The sequence below is a fragment of the Emydura macquarii genome, unplaced genomic scaffold (assembly GCF_026122565.2).
Source record: "Emydura macquarii macquarii isolate MOO-44397 ecotype Brisbane River unplaced genomic scaffold, CSIRO-AGI_Emac_v2 contig_318, whole genome shotgun sequence".
NCBI lineage: Eukaryota > Metazoa > Chordata > Testudines > Chelidae > Emydura > Emydura macquarii.
Window position 1 is genome coordinate 11254436 of NW_027130455.1, and position 25548 is coordinate 11279983.

Consider the following 25548-nt stretch of genomic DNA (forward strand, 5'->3'; position numbering starts at 1 on the left):
CCTTCTGTACAGTTTCCTGTGCAGATTACTTCTCCTAAAAGCATGACTGATCCAAAAAGTGCCAAAATTTGTAATAGCCTTGGGCACACCAGAATGTCTGAACTAAATCACAGGGATGATGTCCACCCTGCTCTGGCTAATGTGCCTCTGTGTTCCAGTGTAAGGAAGTCTGCAGAATGCAGTTTGTCACCTCAACACTGCTACTTCCCGGTTTTTCTCCTAGCTGCCTAATAGTAGTAGTACTATTCAAATATTTGTATTACATTAACGCTTACAAATGCCAGCCACAGATTAGGTTCTCATTGAGCTGGGCTGTATAAAAACAAGTAGCAAAAAGACAGTCACTATCCCAGGGAACTTGCAATCTTGGTTCATGACAAGATGGATGACACAAATGGGTGGAGTGTGGAGAAGGGAGAAAGAAATTATGTGTGTGCGTGTGCATGCACAGAAGAGCCAGCCAGAATTTGGCATTTAGTGTGTAGATATTGACATTGCTGGACTAAATATTTCTCTTACTGTGCAGAAAAGCTATAGTACTCTAATGCGCTTAGTTACCATATACGCAATTTAAATGAAAAAAGCAGGTTTTTTTCACTATTTTCATGCTATCTGCTTCATAACAATACATGCACTGCTACATTTTTGTAGATCATTCCTCTGCTTGATTAATTCCATTTAATGTCCTTGCTGCTGCTGAAACTGACAAGCGTACATATAAAACTACCTGTGGGTTTCTGTGACAAACGGTGTGGTCCAACCTCTATTCTTTAGCACTGTATTAAAAAACAGCTTCTAAAAATGCTTTTCCAGTGTATCTGTAGGGTAGCTTGAGTGTAATGTTTTACAATCATATCTAAGATCACCAACTTTTACAGCTTGTAAAGAAAATGCCTTTCAGGCTAGCCTTGTTTTTAATATACGCTTTAGTAAAGGGAGAGAGAGAAAGGCATTTTGTATTCTGGCAGGAAATTTCCTTCAGTTTTACAAAGTAAACACTAGTCTCCTTGAAATGCCCTTATGTTTGATATTGCAGCAATCTGTGCTTCTCACTGCAAGATAAAGCCATGTCACAGGTGATGACAGCTTCAGAAGACTTCATTCATAAAAAACTGATTGGAAAAAGTCTTTCTTCCACTATCTCCTTCAGATGAGAGTCTTGATGCTATGCCTTCCTGGAAATATATTAGTTCCATACCTGAAAAGGGTGTCATCTCATTCTTTGACACATATTGGTAAACAGTTATTGGCACACCTATAGCATCTCGCTGTTTGTCAGGTATTGGAGCCCTGATAAAAACTCACCTGGCTCATTCGACAAAATATTGCTCCATCTTCCCTCTGCTCAATGGCCAGGATCAGTTTTGTGCCACAGACTTGATTAAATGAAATGGAGAGGAGCTGGGAGGTTGCCAGTGGGCAGAAATTGAGGTTGGTGTATCCCTTTATTCATGTGTTTGTAGAAAATCAGAATGCAAGTGTGTGTGGAGAAGGGAGGCAGAACAGTGAAAAACTATCTCAGAAGCAGAAAATGAGGTTTAAGATGTGACGGAAAAGTGTAAAGTCCAAATGTATTGGGGGGAAAGAGAATTTCTGTAGATAAAGGTAGTCACTGGAAAATACCTCTGACACCATCTAAGAGTAAACACTAGAGGCCAGGAAGGCAGTGATATGCGGCCAGAATTTTAACTAGGGGATCCCTCAAATCATTTCAGCTTCAGTTAGCCAAATATGCAACATTCCCGGGACAAAATACTTCTCCTTGCCTCAGAAAATTCATACTTTCCCTTCCCCAAACCCATCAATTCAATATTCTCCCCACTCCCTAATCCATCTCTTTTCACTTCCTCTGCAACCTGATACCTCATGAACCACTGCACCCCTTCGTCTCCAGTACCTCCTTTTGGTGACTCCTTTGTAGGGCAGCTATTCTTGATAAAACCAGCAGTGGTGGTAGTGGTTTTTCATGTGGAAATACTAGTGAGAAGCAGGATGCTCTGAAGTCTCTGACAGTAGGGTGGTTGGTTGGGTGATAATGGATCTGTTCTGGTAATGATCTGTGTTCGAGGATAGGTGCCCTTGGGAGTGAGTGTCCTCTGATTGCTGGAGGTCTCCTTCCAGACAGTATGTGGGAATGGGGAAACAGATCCACCTTGGCTGGTGTGTGGGGAAACAATGCTCTGGGCTCCATTCCATTGGGGGCTAAGCAGGAAGGCACTGGTAGGGGGAGAAGGAAGTCAGGGTGCAGTGACTACAGGACTCCCACTCTACATCAGAAGCTTTGCCCCACTCCTCTTGCCCAGCTCTAGTGCAGCTGGTGGAGGTTGAGAGGACTGTGTGGAGCATCTCCTCATGCTCGTTTAGTGGCACTAGTGGGAGACTCAAGAAGGGAGCTTGAGATATCATAAAAGGGACCGACTTCCCGAAAACCTTGATCACGCGCCCTCTGAAAGTCAGGCCTCTTTAAAATGTCTCAAATTGGGCATCTAACAAAGGAGGTGCCCAAAATCGTTAGTCGCTTTTGGAAAATGCAGGTGTTCCAGAAAAAAGGAAGAGCTAAGCAAACAATTCTCTGGTGAAGACAAAGCGGGATACTTTTCAAATTCACGGTAGGACTGTTCATTAAATGTTATGTTAACAGCACCCAGGCTTATTCAGGGTGGCATTCTGTCCCCATGTACAGGTTTATGAGACTATTACAGCCTTTAAGCTAACACAGTTGGGTCTTTCAGCTCAGACAATAGCATGGGTTTAGATCCAGAGGTCCCTCATTTAATCTTCAACATCAACAACCTACCCTAGGGTATTGTCCACTTTAACTCTACAGTGGAGGCAGGAGAGAATCTAAACATTTTCAGACAGAAACAAGGGGATTCTCTTAACAGGCTGGATCCAAACCCCAGTAAAATAAATGGGAGTCTTTCCTGAGGCTACATTAGAATTTGGATCAGAAACAGTATCCCGTTGGTTCCATAGGTGAGCACATTGTTTTTGAGGAGCACAGCCTTCTGTGTCCAAAAAGTAGGAATGGGCTGTGGAAGAGAGTTTCATATTTGTGTTGTTTGAAATTCCAGTGCTGCTTTGGTGTGTCTCGGGGATATCCTGTTCCAGTTGACTTGTCCTGCTTTGTTTCCTTTCCTAGTGACTGATTTAGAAACCTTTTCTGGCATTGGGCGGGGGGTTGGAGGGAAGAGGAAGGGAATAAGCCACTTTTTGTGTAACTTGTGACACTGCACAACAGTGATAGCAGAGCGGCAGCTACTTGGGGGGCAGGAAGGGAAGGTATTTACTATTAATATCAGCAACATTTGGTTCTTCAGGTTGCATTGACATTTTTCTCATTCGTAGTGCACTCTGAATGTACTGGTTGTTTGATTTTCTTAATTGGATTCAGATGAGAATAGGAGGAAAGATATTTCGTAGTTCATTGAAATGTTTTCATTTTCTTTTTTCTTTGTTTGGGTGGCTGTTTGTATACAATGACTGGATATCAGAAATAGATTTCTTTTTCATTATAGTTACAAGGAACATTTTCATTTGATGTGGCAAAATAAAGCCAGGACACTATTACAACTATGGCCCAGTCTTGAGGTCTGATGGTCATATTGGACAGGTGTAGCCAGATTATGGCCCTGTTCGGATAGAGAACATCTGCTTCACATTTCGGTAGCTCTTTTGATTACTATTTGGAGTAGCAGGGAAAGGCTGCAAGGGGAGTTGTGTTCGTTCTCTTTGATTGGGAGCAGGTGAAAAGGAGCCCTGGGTACTTAATGAAAACGGGGCTTGGATTTCATAGTGTAGATAAACAGTGAGAAAATGGGGCAAGCCCGACCCCAGAAAACAAGGTAACAGGTATTTACATTACACTTTCCATAGAAAGAGCTTGACAATTACATACAAACCATTCTGTTAGGGAGAGCCTGGGAGCAAAACTGACCTGGTTTTGTAAGTAATGAACAAAAAGGAACCCTTCCTTTGTACTATATACAGCTGCTCACTCTCTGGCTCTCTCTCTCACCAAGATTAACAGACAGTGACCAGTTTCCAGGAAGCTATCACTGCTCTGTCTTGGTTTCTGGCACAGTTTGTATGACAACTTATGAAAAGAACAGGCCAAGGTTGAGTTCCATTGGCAAGCCTCTAAAGATACTTTGAGATGCTGATTGCCTGCACCCTCAACTCCGATGGAAATAACTGGAAGATGATATGTAAAGCACTTTGTAGGATCAAACCCTACATACCTAAGCAATACAAGCTGCTAAAATCACGCATACACACACACATACATAAGAACTATTTTAAAACTATAGCTCTCAGTTGCGCTTCTTATGTCATCATTAGTAAAAAAAGATACTGCACTTGGGAATTAGCTGACAATTCTGGTGATAATGCATGAGGCAGAACAGGATCTGGCTCATGTCTCATATTGACTCTGCCACTATACATTAAAATCTTGCTTTTGTCAATAATTTGAACAGCTGTAACTCAGACACACGAGGATCAGATACAGGGAGAGTGGAATTTTACACAATTGCTTTTATGACACTAAACGCCTCAATACTGAAAATGTATTGCTTTCATCATAACTTATTGTTTTCTTCTTTCTTTGTAAAATTAGACTTGATCATGTGCATAAATTATGCTTTTGCCAGGCTTTGGGTGAAGAAGGGGTGAGTGAAGGGATGAGTCAAGGGGTGGGGCAGTTATATTGTGGGCTGTGATCATTGGGCTGGAATAAGGGTGTTTTTCTCCACTTTCTGGTTGAGGAGAGCAGCTGTGTTGTGTTGTTTAAGATGGTTTATATTTAGTGAGTAAAGATGGTGGTTAAGGCATTGGCCTCAGACTCAGAATATCTGGGTTTAATTCCTGGCTTTGCCAAGTGATTTTCAATGGCATTAATCCAAAAGCCAATAAAGACAGTGAGAGTCTTTCCACTGACTTCAGTGAGATTTGGGTCAGGCTCTTAAATCTCAGTGCCTGAGTTCTCCGTCTGTAGAATGAGGTTAACAACATTTCCTTTCTTCCATCCTTAGACAATGTCTACACTGCCCTACAGTTTGGACTATGGGGCTGTGAATAACAGTGTGCACCAAAATGCTGTGCTGTAACTCCCCCGTGTGGACCATGCAAGTGCAAACTAAAAGGTTCCTCGTTTGGATAATGTAGTCCTATTTGAAGAGGGCGCCTGCAGCATCCATGCTGAGGGAGTTCAGTGTAATACTTTGCTACGCACTGCTGTTCACACCCTCATAGTCCAAACTGCAGGACAGTGTAGATAAGCCCTTATTTGGACTATAAGATCCTCAGAGCAGGTCTATGTAATTATACATCGCCTAGCATAATAGGGCCTCTATGAACTACAGCCATAATGTGTGTGTGTGTGCGCGCGTGCGTGCTTGTGTCAAAGGCATCCTAGTCTTGTTATAGATTTCGAAGGAATCCAGATAAATTAACAAAATAAAAACATTATTGCGATCAAATCCCAAGGGTGAATATGACATGTCTTTAAACTTTTCTCAATGATGAATAAATTATTTGGCAATACAGAAGATCACAAATGAATGTAATTTGTAACACTGTAGAGAGAGCTTTCCAGATAATGTAATCTATATTGTTCACAAAATGTAGCTGTTTTCAGTCAATATGTGAACTTGTCTGTAATTTATAGTTTTCATATCTCAACGACTGAGAGATATTTTTATGGGATATAAGATCTTGCATAACAGAATATTGTGCACACAACTGGGTGTATATAAATACTGAATTGTGTTGGTGCGAATACCTTTTCCCTTACAAATCAAAGAGCAATAAAGGGGGATTTTTGTCTGTCCACATATTTATTTATTTCTGATGTGCTCAACACCTTAGTCTGTAGGCAGCTAAATTTCTGGCCGCAGATACAGCTTTATGCCATGCATCTTTATGCCACTTTTGTGCCATCCTACCGTCCAACCCTACAGTGAGCCTGGGGACAGTTTGCTCCCAGCACAACATAGTGCACCCTCAAAACAGCGCTAAACTGCCCCGGCTACTAAAAGTCTTTCCACCAACACCTTTTGCCCCAGCACACCCGAGGGGCAGGAGACAGAGTTGTTGTATCTATGCCACCTGGGAATACACTTAGTCTGAGGATTCCCCATCCAACCAGGCAAGTAGGCTTTCCAGCTGTTTTCCCTGACAGTGAGGTGTAAGTAGGTGGAAGGTACATCCAGGCACATGCAACTCTGGTGGAGCAGAACTGGGCTTCTTGATGTATAATGCATTTTTCAGTATTGATGTTAGTTTAATTTTCGCCAACAGATCAGGCATAGTATTCAAAATCTGTTTTTCTTTTTTTCTTCTTTTACTTGATGTAATCCTCTCTCCCTTCCAAGTGCCATTCTCTGAAACCATTACTTGCAAATATGCATATACAATAACCCTGTTGAGCATTGTTTCATAAAAAACATTCACTTTTTAAACTTAGTTGAGGAATAAATCATTGCATATAGTTTAGCATCCTCCTAATAAAATATACCAAATGAAGGAGAAAAATATAGCTTGAGTTTTCATCTTTTTGTGGGAATTTTATTAAGGGAATTTAAAAAAGAGTAATAAACCCTGAAAGGAGTGAAATGGGGTGAAACTGATGATAAGTGCATGTCCATGAGTCACCTCTCTTGCAAAGTTAGGAGCCATTCTAAAGTCAGTCCGTGTTTCTTTGCGTTCTGTATACAGGCCAATTGCCAGAAAAAGATCATTTTCTAATGTTTTCTGCTCCAGAAATCTAGAGGCAGCATTATGAATATGAAATAGCCAGTACCAAAATGCTCCCAGTAAGCATTAATTAAGTGATCCTTTGATAAAATTGAAGGTGGACATATAGGTCATTGAGTTCATTTCATCTTAAAATATATTGGGGAATAGTGTAATACACATGCAGGTGCTATATTAAGGAAGCATTAGTGTGATTAGATATCACAAATCTGCTCCGCCACCAGTTTTACACTGGTGTAACTTGGTTGACTTCAGTGGAGCTAGTCCTGATTTATGCCACTGTCAGTGAAAATAGACTCAGCCCCCTAATCTCCTTCAGGATAAATAAAATGCATATTCTCATAAAAGTGAGTGGGAGTCACACAGGTAATTTCTATTAATAATGATGAGAGTGATTCATAGAAGTCCACTAAGAAATGGTGATATATTTATTATTGCCATGAAAAACTTTTCCTGCTAAGACAGCTACAATATGAATGGTGCATTCGTCTGCATTTAGTAAATAAGGGCCATATTGTGTTACACCAGTATGACTGTCAATTTGTCCCTCTGTCTTTTTGCTACATTGAGGTCAAAGGTTATATGACCCACATCCTTATAATATTTCTAGTACCTTTGCCACGCACCCTACTGATTTTGCTGACATATTGTGGATAATTGTATTTTTGATAACACTTATTGTGTCTGGGTGCATGATACAGAAACAATGGAAGGAGAAGAATTAGACTTAATATAAAAATGGGTTTTTTTCCTTGGAATTAATTCTGCCTTCAGGAACATAATTGATATTGGCAGGAAACAGCTTAGAAAAAACATTAATATCCCCCGAAAATAAATATTAACACATTTGGAGAGCTGTCTTGGGGCAAAAAATACATAACCTTCAGGTAAGGTCAACTGTGTTGCCTCAGCTATCTTTCACTGTACTGAGAGATTCATCAGCATAAGGGACATTCAGTAAGGGGACCGGTCTGGGCCTGATCCAAAACTCACTGAATCAATCGGTGTGTTTCCATTAACTTCAATGGTCTTTGGATCAAATCCTAAAGGAGTCTAAGTAGATAAACACATAGATTGTGTTAAATATATACTGTATATATGTGGACAGGATCCAGCCTGTCCTGTTCCTCCTCACCCTTCAAAGAGAGAGGTGTCACCTCCTGGGTCCAGCCATGTACAGAGTACCTAGGTATTCTCCCCTATCAGCTTTGAAAAGAGATTGGGTCATCTCTTCCAGCCCAGAAAGTCATAGGTCAGCAACGAGGGGGTTGATGAGAATTGTAGTTAGTTTTTTGCTTAGGAAATATTTAATTCACTTTAGAATTGATCATTAAAGATATAACGATGGAAAAATGGAATGAAGTGTTAATGCAAGACTATAGTGCATCCATTAGCGTCCTGTCTGTCTGTTTTGTGTTTTACTCAAGCACCTTTCACCGTGGTATCTAAGTGTGTTTTCAGCTGTAAGCCATCATTATTATGGAAGAAACAGCACAAAAATTGCATATCTTTATTAGTAGTAGTGCTATTAGTGATAATTGACATACCTATATGTTATTAATAGCTAATCAAACAGTAAAAAATTATCATTTACAAAATAATCCATGTTTGAATTATGTTGGCATGGAACAGGTGTTAAGGGTCCGAGAGCCATATTTGTCCTTTCTAGATGCGGTTTCCACGTAGCAGAGGCAGCATTGCCAAGCTCAAGCATTCAAAAATCCCAAGTCAATCTACAGAAAAACAAAAGATTGGCTTAAAAATCACAGCGTTTATTAAATAAATACATAGGGTTCTTTTCATTTTCCTTCTGGTTTGCGAGTCTTTAGGATTAATTTCATTTCACATTTTCAAGCTTTTCTCTGTAACCAGGAGAGTTAGAAACTTACATTTTTAACATGAAAGTTGAGATTCCCATGAAGCCTCTGGATTCCAGCAACTGAGACTTTGAGAAAAATACCACATGTTGTAAGACTTGCGCTGAAAGGGGGATAATTGGCACCACTGATAGAGGAGGCTCTGTGAAGGAAACTTCAGACTTCTCAGACTAGTCTTCCCTTGAGGACCTGGTTGGGAATTTGGCCACAAGACGAACAAGACCCTTGGGGATTCTCAGAGGCAGGTGCATCTATTTGGAGGCCCCTGTGCAATGCCAATCAACCCTTATCACAACAAAGCTTTAATGGAGGCATGTTACCCACCCATCTGCTCTCCTGGGAACAGCCTACCACCCCAGAAGAATTTCCAGGCCTTGTCTACATGAGAAAATTTATTTATAGCTGTTTGGAACTTATTTTATTAAATCGGTGCAATACACACGTGTGAATGGCCTTATTTTCGTTTGAGTGAATTATATTGAGCTTAATTTAATTCCTTACTGAATTAAACTAAATCTATGTAAGCATTAAACCAAAATACAAGTGTCCATAAGAAGCGTTTGCACTGATTTAACTCAACTGGTTTCTAACCCTATCTAGTCAAATTGGTGCCATTGACTTGCAAAAAGTCTCATGAGAATGAAGGGAGGATACAGTGATGTAGAAAGTGATGTTATTGTTCCCCCAGCTGCACCTCAGCTATGCATTCTGATCCCATAGAACACCCAAGAAGAAGAGCTTTGGGTGGAAGAGGGATAACAATGCAAAGGAACAAGCACTCGGTCCTTCCATGCCCCCTGATGGACAAAGCAAGATCCCTGACATTTCTGTTCCCACAGGTGGAGGCAACAATATAGTCCATAAGAATATTACCTTCCTGGTAGTAATGAAGATGTGGCACATCACTGACCTGTGTATTACTATAGAGTAGCTACATGTAATATGACTGTGAAAATGACAGATACATTATTAAAATTATACATAAAAAGCTGCAATGACTATGAGTGGGATGCTCAAAAGCTCTCAGGCTGGCTGGACTCTGCTCCCACAGAAGTCAATTAAAGTAGGCTAGTGCTAAATGCTTTTGCAAATCCCACTCTAAATGTCTACTTGTACTGGCCATTTTTGGCAGATATCATCATGTGCTCAAAATAAGAAGTTTTACTAAAGTTTACTAAGTTACTAAAATAAGATAACACTAAAAAATGTCTCGTGGGCCATCGTGAGAGTGTCATTTTAGCATTAATCCATTATCATTCTGGATACACATGCCTCTGAAAAATTCTGGAAAGATTAAAATTAGATAAAATTAGCAGAAGAAACTGTGATTTTTCACATCTCGCTCTATATTTCAGTTTGCCATTTTTTCTTTTAAAACAGGTTGTGATCTCATCCCAGTCCAGTACCTCAGATGGGGCGATCCTGAACCAATAGCAGCAGTTGTTTTTTCCTGTCTGGGTCTACTGGCCACCCTGTTTGTTACAGCTATATTCATCATGTACCGCGACACCCCAGTTGTCAAGTCATCCAGCCGAGAACTCTGCTACATTATTCTTGCTGGAATCTGCTTGGGTTACTTGTGTACTTTCTGTCTCATTGCAAAACCTCAACAGATTTATTGTTACCTTCAAAGAATTGGCATTGGTCTGTCCCCGGCTATGAGTTACTCTGCCCTAGTAACTAAAACCAATCGCATCGCAAGAATCCTAGCTGGCAGCAAGAAGAAAATCTGTACAAAGAAACCGAGGTTCATGAGTGCCTGTGCCCAGTTGGTTATTGCATTTGTCTTAATATGTATACAGTTAAGCATCATTGTTGCCCTTTTCATAATGGAGCCTCCAGATATAATGCATGATTATCCAAGTATCCGAGAGGTCTACTTGATTTGTAACACCACCAACCTGGGTGTCGTAACTCCCCTTGGGTACAACGGATTATTAATTTTAAGTTGCACCTTTTATGCATTTAAGACAAGAAATGTCCCAGCTAATTTCAATGAAGCAAAGTATATCGCCTTTACTATGTATACCACCTGCATCATTTGGCTGGCCTTTGTGCCAATATATTTTGGGAGCAATTACAAGATAATCACCATGTGTTTCTCCGTAAGCCTGAGTGCCACTGTGGCCCTCGGCTGCATGTTTGTGCCAAAGGTGTACATCATCCTCGCTAAACCGGAAAGGAATGTACGCAGCGCGTTCACCACATCGACTGTGGTCCGCATGCACGTAGGGGATGGAAAGTCATCTTCAGCTGCAAGCCGTTCAAGTAGCTTGGTCAACCTATGGAAAAGAAGGGGATCGTCTGGTGAAACTTTAAGGTAAAGTTTGCTAATGTGTGAGTATTTGAAGCAATTATGGTCTTCTGAGTGTGGAATAACAATAGTGGAAGGAGAAATAGGAGCCAATTTAATTTACCCCACCTCTGCACGGGGATGTATTTCACCTAGGCTGAGCAGATATGCTCTCCTGCATTGTAGCAGGTTTATGGTAGGTCTGTTTCAGAAAAAGGATGCCTATATGTGAAAACCATTTAGAGTAGCAAACAAAATGTAAGCAAGCATAATTACTAGCTTGAAAGCACCAGTGGTGTCAATTGCACATGTGTCAAAGGGAGGGAAATGAGATCATTAAAAAACCCCAAGAAATATAAATAACTGCTTTTCCTGAACATCTTCATTTGAAATCTCTTTCTCTCTGGTGAAAGTCATAGCCACTGACACACTGTATTTATATCTAGTCACAACAGTAAGACAACAGAATTGCTGCTAAAGCTACATAATCAGAGGTGAAGCAATCAATACAATAGGGTCATTAATAGCAACTCTTGAGCCTCCACAGATTTATTTCATGTGACTATTATATCTCTTTGCTACCATTATCTTATTTCCCTTTCTCTTCTTCTTTCTTCCAGTCTTTACTCTTTTGTCCTCATCTACCTTCTCTTCTTTTTTCTGATATCTTTCTCTTTTTCCATCCTCTCAATCTCATCAATTCCTACTGTCAACAGGCTATACATACTCTTGCAATCATACCTCTTCCCGAAATTGACCAGGTACTATGTTCCCACTTCCCAATGAAGCATTTGCCCTCAGTGATCATCAAGAAAACATGCATATTCAGGATATGATTATGATTATAGGTGAACACCAGAAGCAGAAGACCATCTTTAGCAGGAGATACAGTCTAGCCTTGGAGACAGAATGTGCAAGGTTCACTTACTTCCTTTGGTCCACACCACTTGCAATGGGACTGATTTCAGCTGGCTAAATGCTGCTATGTGGAAAAACACCTGACTGTATAAAGGTGCAGAAAACCCACCTTTTCATTCCCTAGCAATGTATGTATTGCATTGAAATTACATTGAACATTTCACATTGAAACAAATGGGAGCCAGGAACGTGCATCTTAGGTTTGATAAATTGGATGCCCTTAGAATGCAGGCCCAATGGCCATTGAAATCAGTGGGAATTTGCTTCTATATACTTCTTGATGCACAGTAGTAATCAAGGTAAAGTGCACATTTTATTTACTTGTACTGGATGGAAGGAGATGCAGCTTTTTCCGGAGGAATCCATGTTTTAGTCACCTCAATTGTTACAGTGTACTCTGTGAGACTACTGCTGAAGACCATTCTGAAATTTCAGCTAATGCAAACTGCCTGTCTGTAAAGGGTTATGTTACAAAAGTAATATGTTGCACCAGCATACTGTGATCAGCACTCACTTCCAGTTCATTTCCAGATGCAAATTAAGAAGTTAGTTTTAACCTATCATGCCTTAAATGAGTTGACCTTGGGTACTTCAGGTACAGGCTCTCTCCATGCAATACCTGGGCAGTTGAGATCATCTGAAGTGCTCAAGGCACAGCACCGTCATTTATCTGTCAGGGGGTTAGAGGCAAATGTTCTGCATGAAAGAGCCTCAATTGTGGAATATTCTTACTGCTGTGAATCATTAGAGTCCAAATGTGTTCATCTTCAGATCATGCTGCAAGGCCTGTTTGCTCTCCAGGATTTTTCTAAGCAGTAGGGCATAGCAGTTGGTTTGGTTTGGTGGAAGCTCTCAATTTCTGGGGAGATCCACATGGAAAAGTTTGTTGGACACTAATCTTAAATTATTGTTATGTTTTTAACAGTCCTGGGCATTGAATTCTAAAACAATCATAATAAACCAATCATTTCTTCTTTGTTCTTACTATTTTACTGGTAGTAAACTTGGCTCTGTATAGCCCTCTGCATGCCATGTGCATATATACAGGAAAAATATGGCCCCAAACTATCAGACTGACACATCTGTTTGAAAACAGGAATAAATTAAGTTGATTTACAGTATCATAGAAATTAACAGCAAGTTCATTTCATCTGAATTCTAGGGGGAAATATTTCCTTTATTTATGTTTGTTTGTGAGGAGCACTGATATATGTCTTCTAAAATGTATGAAGCCATACCCCCAGATGATCCCAACTAGAATAGCTCCACTGAGCTAAACAGAGCTTTTCCAGTTTACACCAACTGAGGATCTGACCATGAATTGCCAGGGCCAAGAGAGTCCATTAATCCATCAGAAACTTTCTCTACACCAAGCCTTTTTATGTTTTTTGTGTTTGCATTTTAAATCGTAACATTAAAGTCACAGGGTAAATTTAAGATTCCACTCCTGGGTCTACCCAGGTCTGATGTCATCTCTAAGGTGGAACAGAAAAGCTTTTTCAACTTTAATTCTTCCCATTTTATTTAATGGTCAAACACTTCTCCATATCACTATGGTGTATAAAGTAACATATTTCAGAGAATAAATCAGTACTGTTCAACAATTTATTTGGGAAACTATTCAAGTCTACACTGAAGTACTTGCAGTCAAAGAAACTATGAACCAGAACGATATGACATATTTAAATAGCATAAAGGGGTTTTATTTAAAAAGGGAGTGAGTCATTGTTGAATTTTAAAAGAAACATGCTATTTAAGTCACCAGTGCATGGAAGGGCCCCTATCATTAACGTTTTGCTTTTTGACACTAATTTATACCACAATGTAGTGTTCCATCAAATTATTGTCAAACAGATAATGCCAAGGTTCCATTCAAAGCTTTCACGTCAGCTGCAAAATGACAGATAAAGAGACTGCTTTTGCCTAAATAAAGTAGTACATCTGCTAGAGTGCCAAATGACTTTTTGTGTAGGCTGCTGTTCAATTCAAAAACTCAGAAATACCATGGCTATGTGCTGAAATAAGCATTCAAATGCTGAAATCTGTAGAGAGTGCTACCTACAACAATAGTCATTACCCAATGAAATTAAATTCATATTGTGAATTTAATGCAAGCTCTTCTGATTTTGCAGGATCTACCCAAATAAATTCTCCCTTAAATTAAAAGAAAAAATCATGTATCGAATCAATGCACAACATTAATTGAGCAAATCCACAAAGTATTATGTAAAACATATCATAGCTAGAATCTTTCTGGTTTATCTAATTTTATTTCTGGATTTCTAGAGTATTTAGTCACCATGATATCTAGGTACCAAGAGACAGTAAACTGGTTGAGAAAAAAATGAATACCATATTCACTCCCAAAGCTTCTGCCATTTTAGCACAAAATATCAACCAAACTTTTTTTAAGATTCTGAAATATTTGGGTGAAGTTTCTCATCCCCATTTTTCTTGGACTTCCATGCCCCAGCCCGGATGAAACCACATAGTGCTTCTACAAAATCTACTCTTGTAGCATTCCTAGCTGGGACCAGAAGCAAAAGGTCTGGAATATGTCTACTATTGCAGAAGAATTGGAATTGATGTTCCAATAGTTCTGTTATATCTAACTTATCAGGTCCTGAATCTCACAGGAAAGTTTATCCAACAGAAAGAACATTTGTGTCTGCATTAGCCTATCCCTTAAAATGTGCATTCCCAAAAGCACACATGCACATTTCCATGTGCCTAGTTCATGCTCACAAATACCATGATAGGTGTGCATCATCCAGAACCTCCTCCTTAGTTCAGGCCTGGGCCATCACTTCCTCATTCTTTTTATTTTTGGAGAGTGCTTTTATCTCTTCCTGTCCCCTGAGTTGGGGCAGTCTCAAATGCTCGTTCTCAGTAGCCCTTCCCAAACCTAGATCCTCTTTTTTAAAAGATGGTGGGAGGCACGGGTGATCATCTTATGATTTCTGCAACCTTTTCGGGCAGGTGCTGCTGTCCTAACTGGCACATCCCCTGTGATGATGTAGGAGTCTACCTGGTGGAGCTCCCATCAGCAGTCACAAAAGATAGGGTCAGTTGAGAGTACCAAATGTACACCAACAAACAAACCAAGATTGGCCACTTACTCATGGTGACATTGATTTTTATGGAAAGTGTGGGCCAATTTTAAAAAAAAAGTGTGAGACATACTTTAAAACTCGTTGTATAGCTAGTTATATAGCAGGCGTATGTACTCAGAGTGGTATGTAGCAGTCACTCAACAGCAGATGACTAAGTCAACTGACCATGTGTTTCAGCTCTTCGGCACTAGAAACTCTTCACCCATCCAGATCTGAACAGCAAGATAGAGGCTGTGAACAGAGAAAGATTCTGATTGATTTCTGCTTCCCATATGTAGAAGTCCACAGACAACTTGCAGATCCCTTTAGCATTGAAGTTTAATAACAAAGTGCAGTAGTGATGTCTCGTATTACTAAGATTTCATTTGCACATTACTTAGATTTGTAGATTCATACCTACTAAGGCCAGAAGGGGCTATTGTGATCATTTAGTGTGATCCCCTGTATAACACAAGCGACAGGACTTCCACAAATTAATCCCTGTTTGAACTGGAGCATATCATTCAGAAAAACATGCAATCTTGATTTTAAAATTGCCAGTGATGGAGAATCAACCATAGCCCTTAGTAAACTGTTCTAGTGGTTACTTATCTTCACAGTTAACAATTTGCACCTTATTTCTAGTCTGAATGTGTCTAGCTTCATCTTCCAGCCACTAGATGTCATCATACCTTGTCTGAGGTCAATGTCAAGGTGACAGGTCTACAGTTACTCTGGTAATCCCATTTACCCTTTGTATATATTGGCACAACATTAGCTTTCTTCCCTTCATCTAGAACTTCCCCAGTGTTCCAAGACGTCTTGAAAATAAACATCACTGGTTGAGAGAGCTCCCAGCCAGCTCTTTCATAACTCTTGGATGCAAGTTATCCAGATCTGCTAATTTAAAAACGTCTAGCTTTATTAGCTGCTGTTTAACATCTTCGAGAGTTAATGTTGGAATGAAAAGCTAGTTCACTATATAGTTTTCATAAAGGATTAAAATTAAACTGTAAATCTCAAAGAAATTAATAAAGTATATTTTGTGATGTTTTATTCTAATCTTTTATTATATTTGTCCACTATTTGTGAAGTCATAAAATTTGGTAATTCACTATGGGACTCCTAATAATTAGTGTGAATTAGCAAGATTTTACTAATGCCAATGAATTGTGCATTATTTTGAGAGTATTATTAACGAGTATGATAAGTTGTTTGTATATCACTCTGGAGATTTAGAGCATTACCAGAGGAGACTCTTTAAATGTGTTTGCTTTTGCTGTAGTACCCTTAGCAAAGCCAGTGCATTGCAATGAAGAAATAAGTCCTCTTTTCCACAGCTGCTGAGATAAAGAAACTCTTTTAAGAGATTCCACTGTCATATAAGAGATAATTGTTGCTATTATTTGTTATTTAGAAGACTCTGGAGAGTGCCCTGAGTTTCCAGCCAATTGGGAAACCAGCCCATTCAAGTCAAGTATTTGTCATTGAATCCTGGCATTACACCAACCTGCTGTAGGATACTCCACTATAAGCAATATTTTAGCCATTCATATAGTCCAGGTAGCAGATTTTGAGTGGTTGGAGGACAGGTCCCATGAACCAGTGGATAGACTTGGATACATGGGGACTTCAAGATGTTGGGTCAGGTGCTATCCGTATGCATAAAGGAACGCAATACCAGTGGTGAGCCTGAGATTCAAATTCTATATACTTTATCGAGATGAAAATCCTAAGGGAAGTAATAGGACTTTTACCTAATATGGAACTCTTCATCCGTGGAAAGAAGACAAGGCCTTGCTGTGAAGAACACAAGCCAGAATGATGCAGCAGGAAAAGAAGATAACTGATCCTTGTTGAAAACTGAGCCTAGTTGTTTGATGGCCAGCACTTGTTTCCCATATCCTATTGTTCTGGGAGTCGGCTACACCTTATTCTGTCAGAACACAGGGCAAATATTAGTACTAATGCCAATTTGCAAAGACACAGTTCCTGTCTTGATTCATCTGAGGTATGGATGAGTTCTTGAACACATATTCAATGATGGAGAGAGAACCATATAATACTTTCCCAAGACCCAATTAGTTGAAACATTTTTGCCTATAAGTGTTTTATGTCAGGGAATAGTCTTTAAGAATCAAGATCACATCCTTTACAACCAAAAGGCTGAGAAGATCTAAGCCACCAAAGTGATCCGTTGAACTGAAGAGACTGATGAGTCAATAAGTACATCAGCTGGCAAAATGAATAGATAAATACAGAGAAGACCTTAAAAAACATTTTTAAGCATAGAAATAACAGGCTTTGGAATTGTATAGATTATTTATTTACAGTTCTTACAAATTGTTGTAGTTCTACTCAGACTGGTGTTCTAGCCCAAGCACAAAGGTACTAAGAACGTAGTAGTTCCACTTTGTTGAGATCAGTAATAAGGATGGCTACAGACCCGCTTGTCATGACCTATTCCTACTTTGGGTCACCATTTATATTGTCTACACACACCAAAATGGTTGTGTGCTGTGCTCATTTAGAAACAGAACAGGCTTGAAAGGTGACTGTATATTTTAGGGAAATATTACAAAATGCTGAAAAGAAATATTGTGGTTATTCATATTCAAACAAGGGCTTCCTGAATTTTAGAATATACTTTCCCTGAAAACTTAAGAATGTACAATATCAATTGCATTGTAATTGCCAGTGGCTTGAGTACTAATTTTACTGCCCACTGACACAGTATGCTGTGATTGATACACAAAGTACAACCTTTAACAGACACATATTTCTGCTCATGAGAAGTAGTTATTAGTGGTTAGATTTATCTTCAACTCCTTATCAGCCACAGGACTGATGGCTCCAGGAGATTCAGATTGAATTTTCACCATGGATGGTGTTTGCCTTTATAGCCACTAGAACATCTGAGATGTGAATGGCATCTCTGATTAGTTGTATTCTCACATACAAAATTTTAGCCATCTTTCATAGCCTGCCTATTCTTCTTCTAATGATCAGAAGTCAGAAGTCAAAATCTTTCTGTAGGATCTATCCTTGGGCCTGTGTGAAACCAGCCCTTAAGAGGTGACATAAAAATGACCCATACTTTGACTAAGAAAAGACTTGACATTCCAGGAACAAAATTCTTAGAGTAACTGTTAACCTGAAGAGAAGTGAAGAACTATAATGGATCATAACTGCATATGTCAGAGACAAATCTGAGCAGAGGCAAAGTCTGACTTCACTGCCCTCATCAATGTAGAAAATATAATGAAAGTTGCTCAATAGAATTACTGCTCGAAAAATAAAGAGAAGGATACAAGAGATGCTAAGGATAATTGTTATTGAAAGAGAAGTTTAAATTGTGCAAATGCAAATTGCACATGTGTGATTGGAGAAGTTGGCTTTTGAACTATAGCATTTGAAAAAACACTAGGGGCTAGATCGATAGATGGTGTAAACTTCTTTAGTTCAATGAACTTTAATGGAGCTGTGAATTTACACAGCTCAGAAAACAATTTTGACAGATGAAGGAAAAGCCTATGACTCATCAAAGAAAACAGTCATCTCTTTCATTGGTTTCATTGCATTTGCTAATTGCTCATTTTCCAAACAGATAATTTGGAGCTGTCCTAAACTGGTGTACCACAGAAATTGAGATCTGGAAGTTGTTGAATGGTGTAAATCATTCAGTTCTGCATAGATAATTTACTCCAGTGTCTTTCTGGGCAAGTTTGATAATGTGATTAATTAAACTTCAAAGATTGTAAAATAATTGAGGAATATTTTGTGAAACTCTCTGAAGGGTATTAGGTCTGAATGATTTTGATGAATTGCTGCTAAAGCATTCCCTCTGCATAATGTATCGATATTCTTGAATGCTCCGAGTATAATGAACTTTAATTTGTGTGCAATGCTAGAGTTGTTGTTTTGGGATTTAATTAAAACATTGTTGATTGATTGACTGATATAAATTGTTTGGCCACATAAATTTAGTTTAATTTCTGGAATTATTTTTGTTATTAAGATGGTATCCCGATAACTTTGCATTGAGCATCATAGCCAAGTTGTACAAATTAAAATACATTCCCAACTATTTCCTGCCTGCTTTGACACAGTGTATGCTCTAGCAGGTAAAAGAAAGTCTCACCTTTATTTCCTCAAGAAGAAAAAGAGGAAACAAAGAAGGTTGCCCTTTCAATGTTACTCTTTTTAAAATGTTTTTGGTTACTGCTTTGCCTCACAACAGCATCCTCTGTTTATCTAATTTTCCATCATTGCACTAATCCCACAAATTCGACTGAGCCACAAATAATCCTATAAGGATGGCACTTGTGCATAAATGCTGACCATAGACACAAGTTGACAGCAATAGGTAGTTATTGCCTGATGTACCTGAACTTCTCCACACTAGTTTAGCAAAATCTCTGGTTACTGGTATTAAAATGTCTAGCCTTTAAAATCAGGCTCTGCATCCATAAAACTTATTTCATCTTCCTACAGTTTTGGTTTTGGATACAATATATTTTGTTTATAGTCTGGTAATATGGTCCATGTGGTATGTTGTCAACTGTTCAGGTTGGTTTCCAGCACAAATAAGTTCACCAAAATCATGAGTTGCTTTGCAGTGTTTTTTCTCCTGCTTGAGAAATTATTGCAATCTTATTTCTCCAGAACCCAAATCATGCACTGGCAGAATAGAGTCATGAAAACAGATTAGGAAGGCTGAAAATTCAATAAACAAGTAGCAGATTCATAATACATATACTAAATAATTAAAAAGAAAGAAAGAAAGCTGACTTTCTAGAAACATAGGATATAATTATAACAGTGTTAATCAGAGAAGATCTTCCTTGCAGAGTAATTTACAGAATGCTGATCAACCATTTTGGTGATTTTTCCATCTGTAAATATTTTGGGATTCCAAACCACAGAACTCAAGTAGCTTGAAAATTTCCAGCCTGTTGTAATGTTTAACTCAAAGCCAGGATAAAGCATTGTGCACTGTTTATTTTTTGCACAATTGCAAGTCTGTTGGCCTTATTTATAGCAACAATTCACAGGGTACTAGCAAATGCATAGCATGCTTTCTAAAATTAATGAGATCTTAATAATGAGACCTCCCCACAGCATATATTGTTATATTTTTATGGACAAGTGAGGTGAGAACGCTGGGTTTGTACGTGGACTAGAGTGTGTAAAATAGCACAGTTCAACACCTAGAAGATAATAAGGGGATAAATAACAATCAGCATGAAGTTGTCAAAGGACAACCTGATAGCTTCCTTTGACAGAGTAACAAGCCTTGTGGATGGGGGGGGGAAGTGGTAGGTGTGGTATATTTTGACTTTAGTAAGGCTTTTGGTACTGTCTCACAAGACCTTTTCATAAATAAATTAGGGAAATACAATCTAGATGGAGCTACTATAAGGTGGGCACATAACTGGTTGGAAAACCATTCCCAAAGAGTAGTTATCACTAGTTCACAGTCAAGTTGGAAGGACATATTGAGTGGGGTCCTGCAGGGAACAGTTCTGGGTCCGGTTCTGTTCAATATCTTCATCAGTGATTTAGATAATGACACAGAGAGTACAGTTATAAAGTTTATGGATGATATCAAGCTGGGAGGGGTTGTAAGTGCTTTGGAGGATAGAATTAAAATTCAAAATGATCTGGACAAACTGGAGAAATGATTTGAAGTAAGCAGCATGAAATTCAATAAGGACAAATGCAAAGTACTCCACTTAGGAAGGAATAATCGGTTGCACACATACAAAATGGGAAATGACTCTCTAGGAAAGAGTACTGCAAGAAAGGATCTGGAGGTCATAGTGAATCACAAGCTAAATATGAGTCAACAGTGTCACACTGTTGCAAAAAAAGCAAACATTATTCTGGGATGTATTATCAGGAGTGTTGTAAGCAAGACTTGAGAAGTAATTGTTCCTCTCTACTCCGCTCTGATTAGGACTCAACTGGAATATTGTGTCCAGTTCTGGGTGCCACATTTCAGGAAAGATGTGGACAAATTGGACAAAGTCCAGAGAAGAGCAACAAAAATTATTAAAGATCTAGAAAATATGACCTATGAGGGAAGATTGAAAAAATTGTGTTTGTTTAGTCTGGAGAAGAGAAGACTGCGGGGGGGACATGATAACAATTTTCAAGTATATAAAAGGTTGTTACAAGGAGGAGGGAGGTAAATTGTTTCCCTTAACCTCTGAGGATAGGACATATAGAAATTGGTTTAAATTGCAGCAAGGGCAGTTTAGGTTGGACGTTAGGAAAAACTTCCTAACTGTCAGGGTCGTTAAGAACTGGAATAAACTGCCTGAGGCAGTTGTGGAATTTACATCATTGGAGATTTTTAAGAGTAGATTAGATAAACATTTGTCATGGATAGACTAGATAATACTTAGTCCTGCCATAAGTGCAGGGGACTGGACTAGATGACCTCTCTAGGTCCCTTCCAGTCCTATAATTCTATGTTTCTATTACAGAGATTTTTTGGGTAGGATTTGTTAAAATTTATCTTTTCAATAGCACCCCTCTAGGAAGAAGGTAAATGGGAGCACCATTCAGTCTGCACTGACAGTCTCCTTTTTTCATCCACCTGTGCAACGCTCAGAGCCTCTGTTGATCACTAAATCAAGAAAAGTCATTTGAACTCACCAGCTGCAATTACGTATGATTGCCTAACTATAATCAGCTATAAAAAAAGATTACACCCTACATGGAAAAAATTAAATTGTAAACTTGGCTTTAAAGTAAGTCTGTTTGTTGAAATTGTGCCATTAAGCAATCGTGTTTATATGCCGTTAAAAAAAACAGTAGTGTTCAATGGTATATCACTTATTTTAGCCATTGTAAAATTATTATAATATAAGGCAGTGAGACCCTTTTAAGCCAGTCAACTGCATGATGGTACAGTATGCAGACATGCCATCAGGGTATGCAAATTATTGCACAACTGAATTTCAGGGACTCTAGTGTGTTTTGCAACTCACTGTAGCAGATCAAATGAATATATTAAACATTCTCCAGAGCTCTGTCTTTACCAGTTTAAAACTATGCAGAACTTTTCGTACACAAAATGTTTCTGTTGTCTAATCTGAAGGGAAGAGCTTATCCTGTTGTTGTGAAATGTAGAATCTTAATCATTTTCTAATGTCAGGGCCAAATAGTACTTAAAAATATTATTTGTGTAAGAGATGACAATGTTAAAATTTATCACTGCCTGACAAGGTAACTTGGTTTTAACCAAGCTTCTCGGTAAATGCCAAGCACAAATAGATTGAAAAGACCTATTAAAAACAACTCTGGCAACAAAATGACAACATTTGATCAATGCCTAATTATGGACTTTAAATCCATGGATTATTGACATTATAGACCAATTTGACTCTTTTTTATATGACTGTGGCAGTTTAAGGATTCAAACATAACATGCTTAAAGTTTGATAAGAAATATACTCCATATGTACAGAAAAAACAGAATGAGGTAGCCAATAATCCTGAAAATGTACAGAAAAAAAACTGAGGGCCGGGCTCAGCAAAAGCACCTAAGCAGTAATTAAGCATCACTGAAGTCAATCAGACTTAAGCATGTGCATAAATGCTTTGCTGAATCGGCACCTGAAGGACACAAGCTGTCTTTTCAGGCCATATTAGCTATGATTCTAAAGGCCAAAATCTGCCTTCTTTTCTGCATATGTGGATACCAGAAAACCTGAAGCACATGGCCAATGATTACCCCAGACCTGGCTCACCTGAAAACTCCTGGAGAGTCTGCTCTGCAACAGGAGTCATCGAGGGGTGTGAAGGAACCTGGCCAGTGGGCCAAGGAGCAATCAACATGTTCACATGCATGCTACCCCAATGTAGTCCTGACCCTTATGCACAGCAAAATGTAGTCATAATCCTAGAAGGAAAAAATTTCATCAGAGGAGCTTTCTCCAAACTGTTCACAATCAGAATATAATTGCAACAACTGAGCTCAGAGATTATATCATTTCCCCCATAACTAGAATATTTAAGCATTTGTCTAGACTAGAGTTTGCGGTCCTGTTTTAACGTGAGCTATCTGATTGCCAGTCAGCTCAAATTCACCAACACAACATTTAATCTCAGCATAGACTCAAATGTTTGTGAAAACAATGAGAGTTCTGTAGCACTTTAAAGACTAACAAATTTAATTTTAGTCTTTAAAGTGCTACAGAACTCTCGTTTTTGCTGTATACAGACTAACATGGCTGGAACGCAAATGTTTGTGGTTTACCCTAGTATGAAGTTAGGATCTAGTTCACAAATTTATTCAAAATGTTCAGTTCTCGGGAGTCTGCAAAATGTATCTGGAAGTCCCATGAGAACCAGTGTTTTTGCTGCATTATATTATCTTATGCCTCACTTTACCATGAAATGAAGAGGTGGGTGACATTTTATTTTTAAACTTCAAATACAGATTAATCAAACATTCCAGGAGTTTCAAAAAGTTTTGGTTGTGTTCAGTTCTAGGAATGGTCTACTGCAAGTTCATTTGTGGAAAAGGACATATTTTTAACCATTTTGCCCATTCCTAAAAATAATGGACAGATTTGGCTCCATCTTTTCATTGCTCCCATTGAAATGTCACCTTTTCCATCCTTCCAGGCTGCAATTTTACGAGGACATTACTTCTGCCTTGAAAATGTTGTTGATCAGAGGTGCTGTCTTCCTCTGTGATTAATCAGGGCCTACCATACTATTGGCATTCAATAAATAATAACAAAAAAATTCCTGTATGGCAATGAAGGAGCCATTTAAAATGCAAGTACAGAGAGATTTATATCAGTTTTCTAAACTCCTACACAGCAAATTATCCTTGCTTTGTGATGCATGAGCAATGGGCTAAACCCTGAAGTCCCATTTGAGTCCTTACTCAAGCAACCAAGTTCAGAGACTGATGATGAGAAGGATTTTGGAATAGGGAAACACTCTGACAAGAACAGAGATTGGATCTACTCTCTTTAGAGAGTGTATGAATAAACTAATGAATAATACAGAGAAAGTATTTACTCTTTCTCATAATACACAATAAAGAGAAATTCAATTAAATGCAGAGGTGGCAAACTGAAAACTAATAAAAGGCAATAATCCATAAGTAACCTGTGGAATTCATTGCATCAAAATATTAATGAGGCCAAGAGTTCACAAATGAATTAGATATTTGTAGAGAAACCAAGAATATTCTAAATTGTTATAGTAATTTTTTAAAATTTTGGAAGGGATAGAAACCTTCATGTTCAAGGGCATAATCTAACATTTCATAACTGGAAGCCTGAAAGAAACTTTCCCTGCAAGAAGGTTATACTGCAAAGTTTCTTGCACTTTCCTCTGAAGTAATTGGTACTTCTTTTTTGTTCTGTTCTATATAGGTATTTATACCATGCTCATTACCGTAGTATCTGAGTGCCTTCCAGTAGTGCATTAAGCAATGTGATTTCATATCTGTCACATGTTGTTTGTTCTCTCCTCCTCTTCCCAGAAAGAGAAACATGTGCAATGGAATGTCTTGGTTTGGTAGGGTGTTATTATTATTATTAATTATTGTTATTATTTAATTATTTATAAATATGCCTGTTGCTATGTTATATTGCTATATACTATATGTTATATGTATGTATATTAGACAAAGCAAGGCCAAAGAAATGCACATTGCACTTGGCCATTATCAGTGCTAGAACTACATAGACCACTGCTCTGATCCATAATGGCAATTCCTAGGTTCCTCTTGGCTTCCCAATGGCTCAATTATTGTTAGTCTTTAATGGGAGCTTTATCTCAGATAGGACTGCAAAATTAGGTCCATTGTTTTCTTACAGCGTGCAAGCCAACTCTTCTCTCCATAGTACTGTGCTGATCACCCATATAAAGTGCAGCTCACCTCTGAATTTCCTCTCCAAGGTCAATGGGAATTCTGCAAATGGAGCATGTGCAGAAATGATCTGCCCTGTGGATTACTTTTGAAATTTCCTACTAGTGATTGGTTCTTATGGTGCATATGATTGTGTATAAAACACTCATTCCTCTGGATGCAACTCACCCTTGTGCAGAAAACCAGAAGAAAACCTATTTGCCACTTAAGACCACAAAATATAGCTTAAGTGGCACATGGTCCTTGTTCTGGCTCTCTGAAAGAACAAATCTTTCCCTCTATCCTTTCTGCTGAATAGTGAGGCTTAGTATTGAGCCATCGAGACCTTCTACAGTTAAGGCACTTCCATAAAAAAAGAAAAAATCATCTTGTACCTAAAGAGTTACATTGAACTAGGCTTGGTTTCACTCCATGTTGACAATGAAAAATAATTTTTGCATAGAACGTATTAATGGCAACTGAGAAAAATATATTTGAAGGGGGGTTCTGGTTGTTTTTCTTTTTCTTTTTTGGCTTTCAGATTTAATAATTTTTTTAAAAAGTCTTTTGCATTTAACAACTATGAAGTAAACAAAACCTTTTACAGTATTTCCAAGTAAAGACAATATTGGAGCAAAATCATGCCCCACTTTCCCTGCCCATGGCACCAAAAACCCCCTATTCTACAGAACCTCCATGATCCCACTGCATGCAAGTGTGTAGACTCCA

The 25548-nt window shown here is 38.6% G+C and overlaps 1 protein-coding gene across 1 annotated transcript in view; it reads left to right on the forward strand.

Annotated features, from left to right (window-relative positions):
- The window catches only part of GRM5 (glutamate metabotropic receptor 5), a 325549-nt gene that overhangs the window by 284914 nt on the left and 15087 nt on the right, over positions 1 to 25548 (forward strand). Inside the window, exon 8 of the mRNA XM_067568535.1 lies at positions 10014 to 10953. Within this exon, the coding sequence (XP_067424636.1) occupies positions 10014 to 10953 (940 nt within the window). The remainder of the gene's footprint in view (positions 1 to 10013; positions 10954 to 25548) is intronic.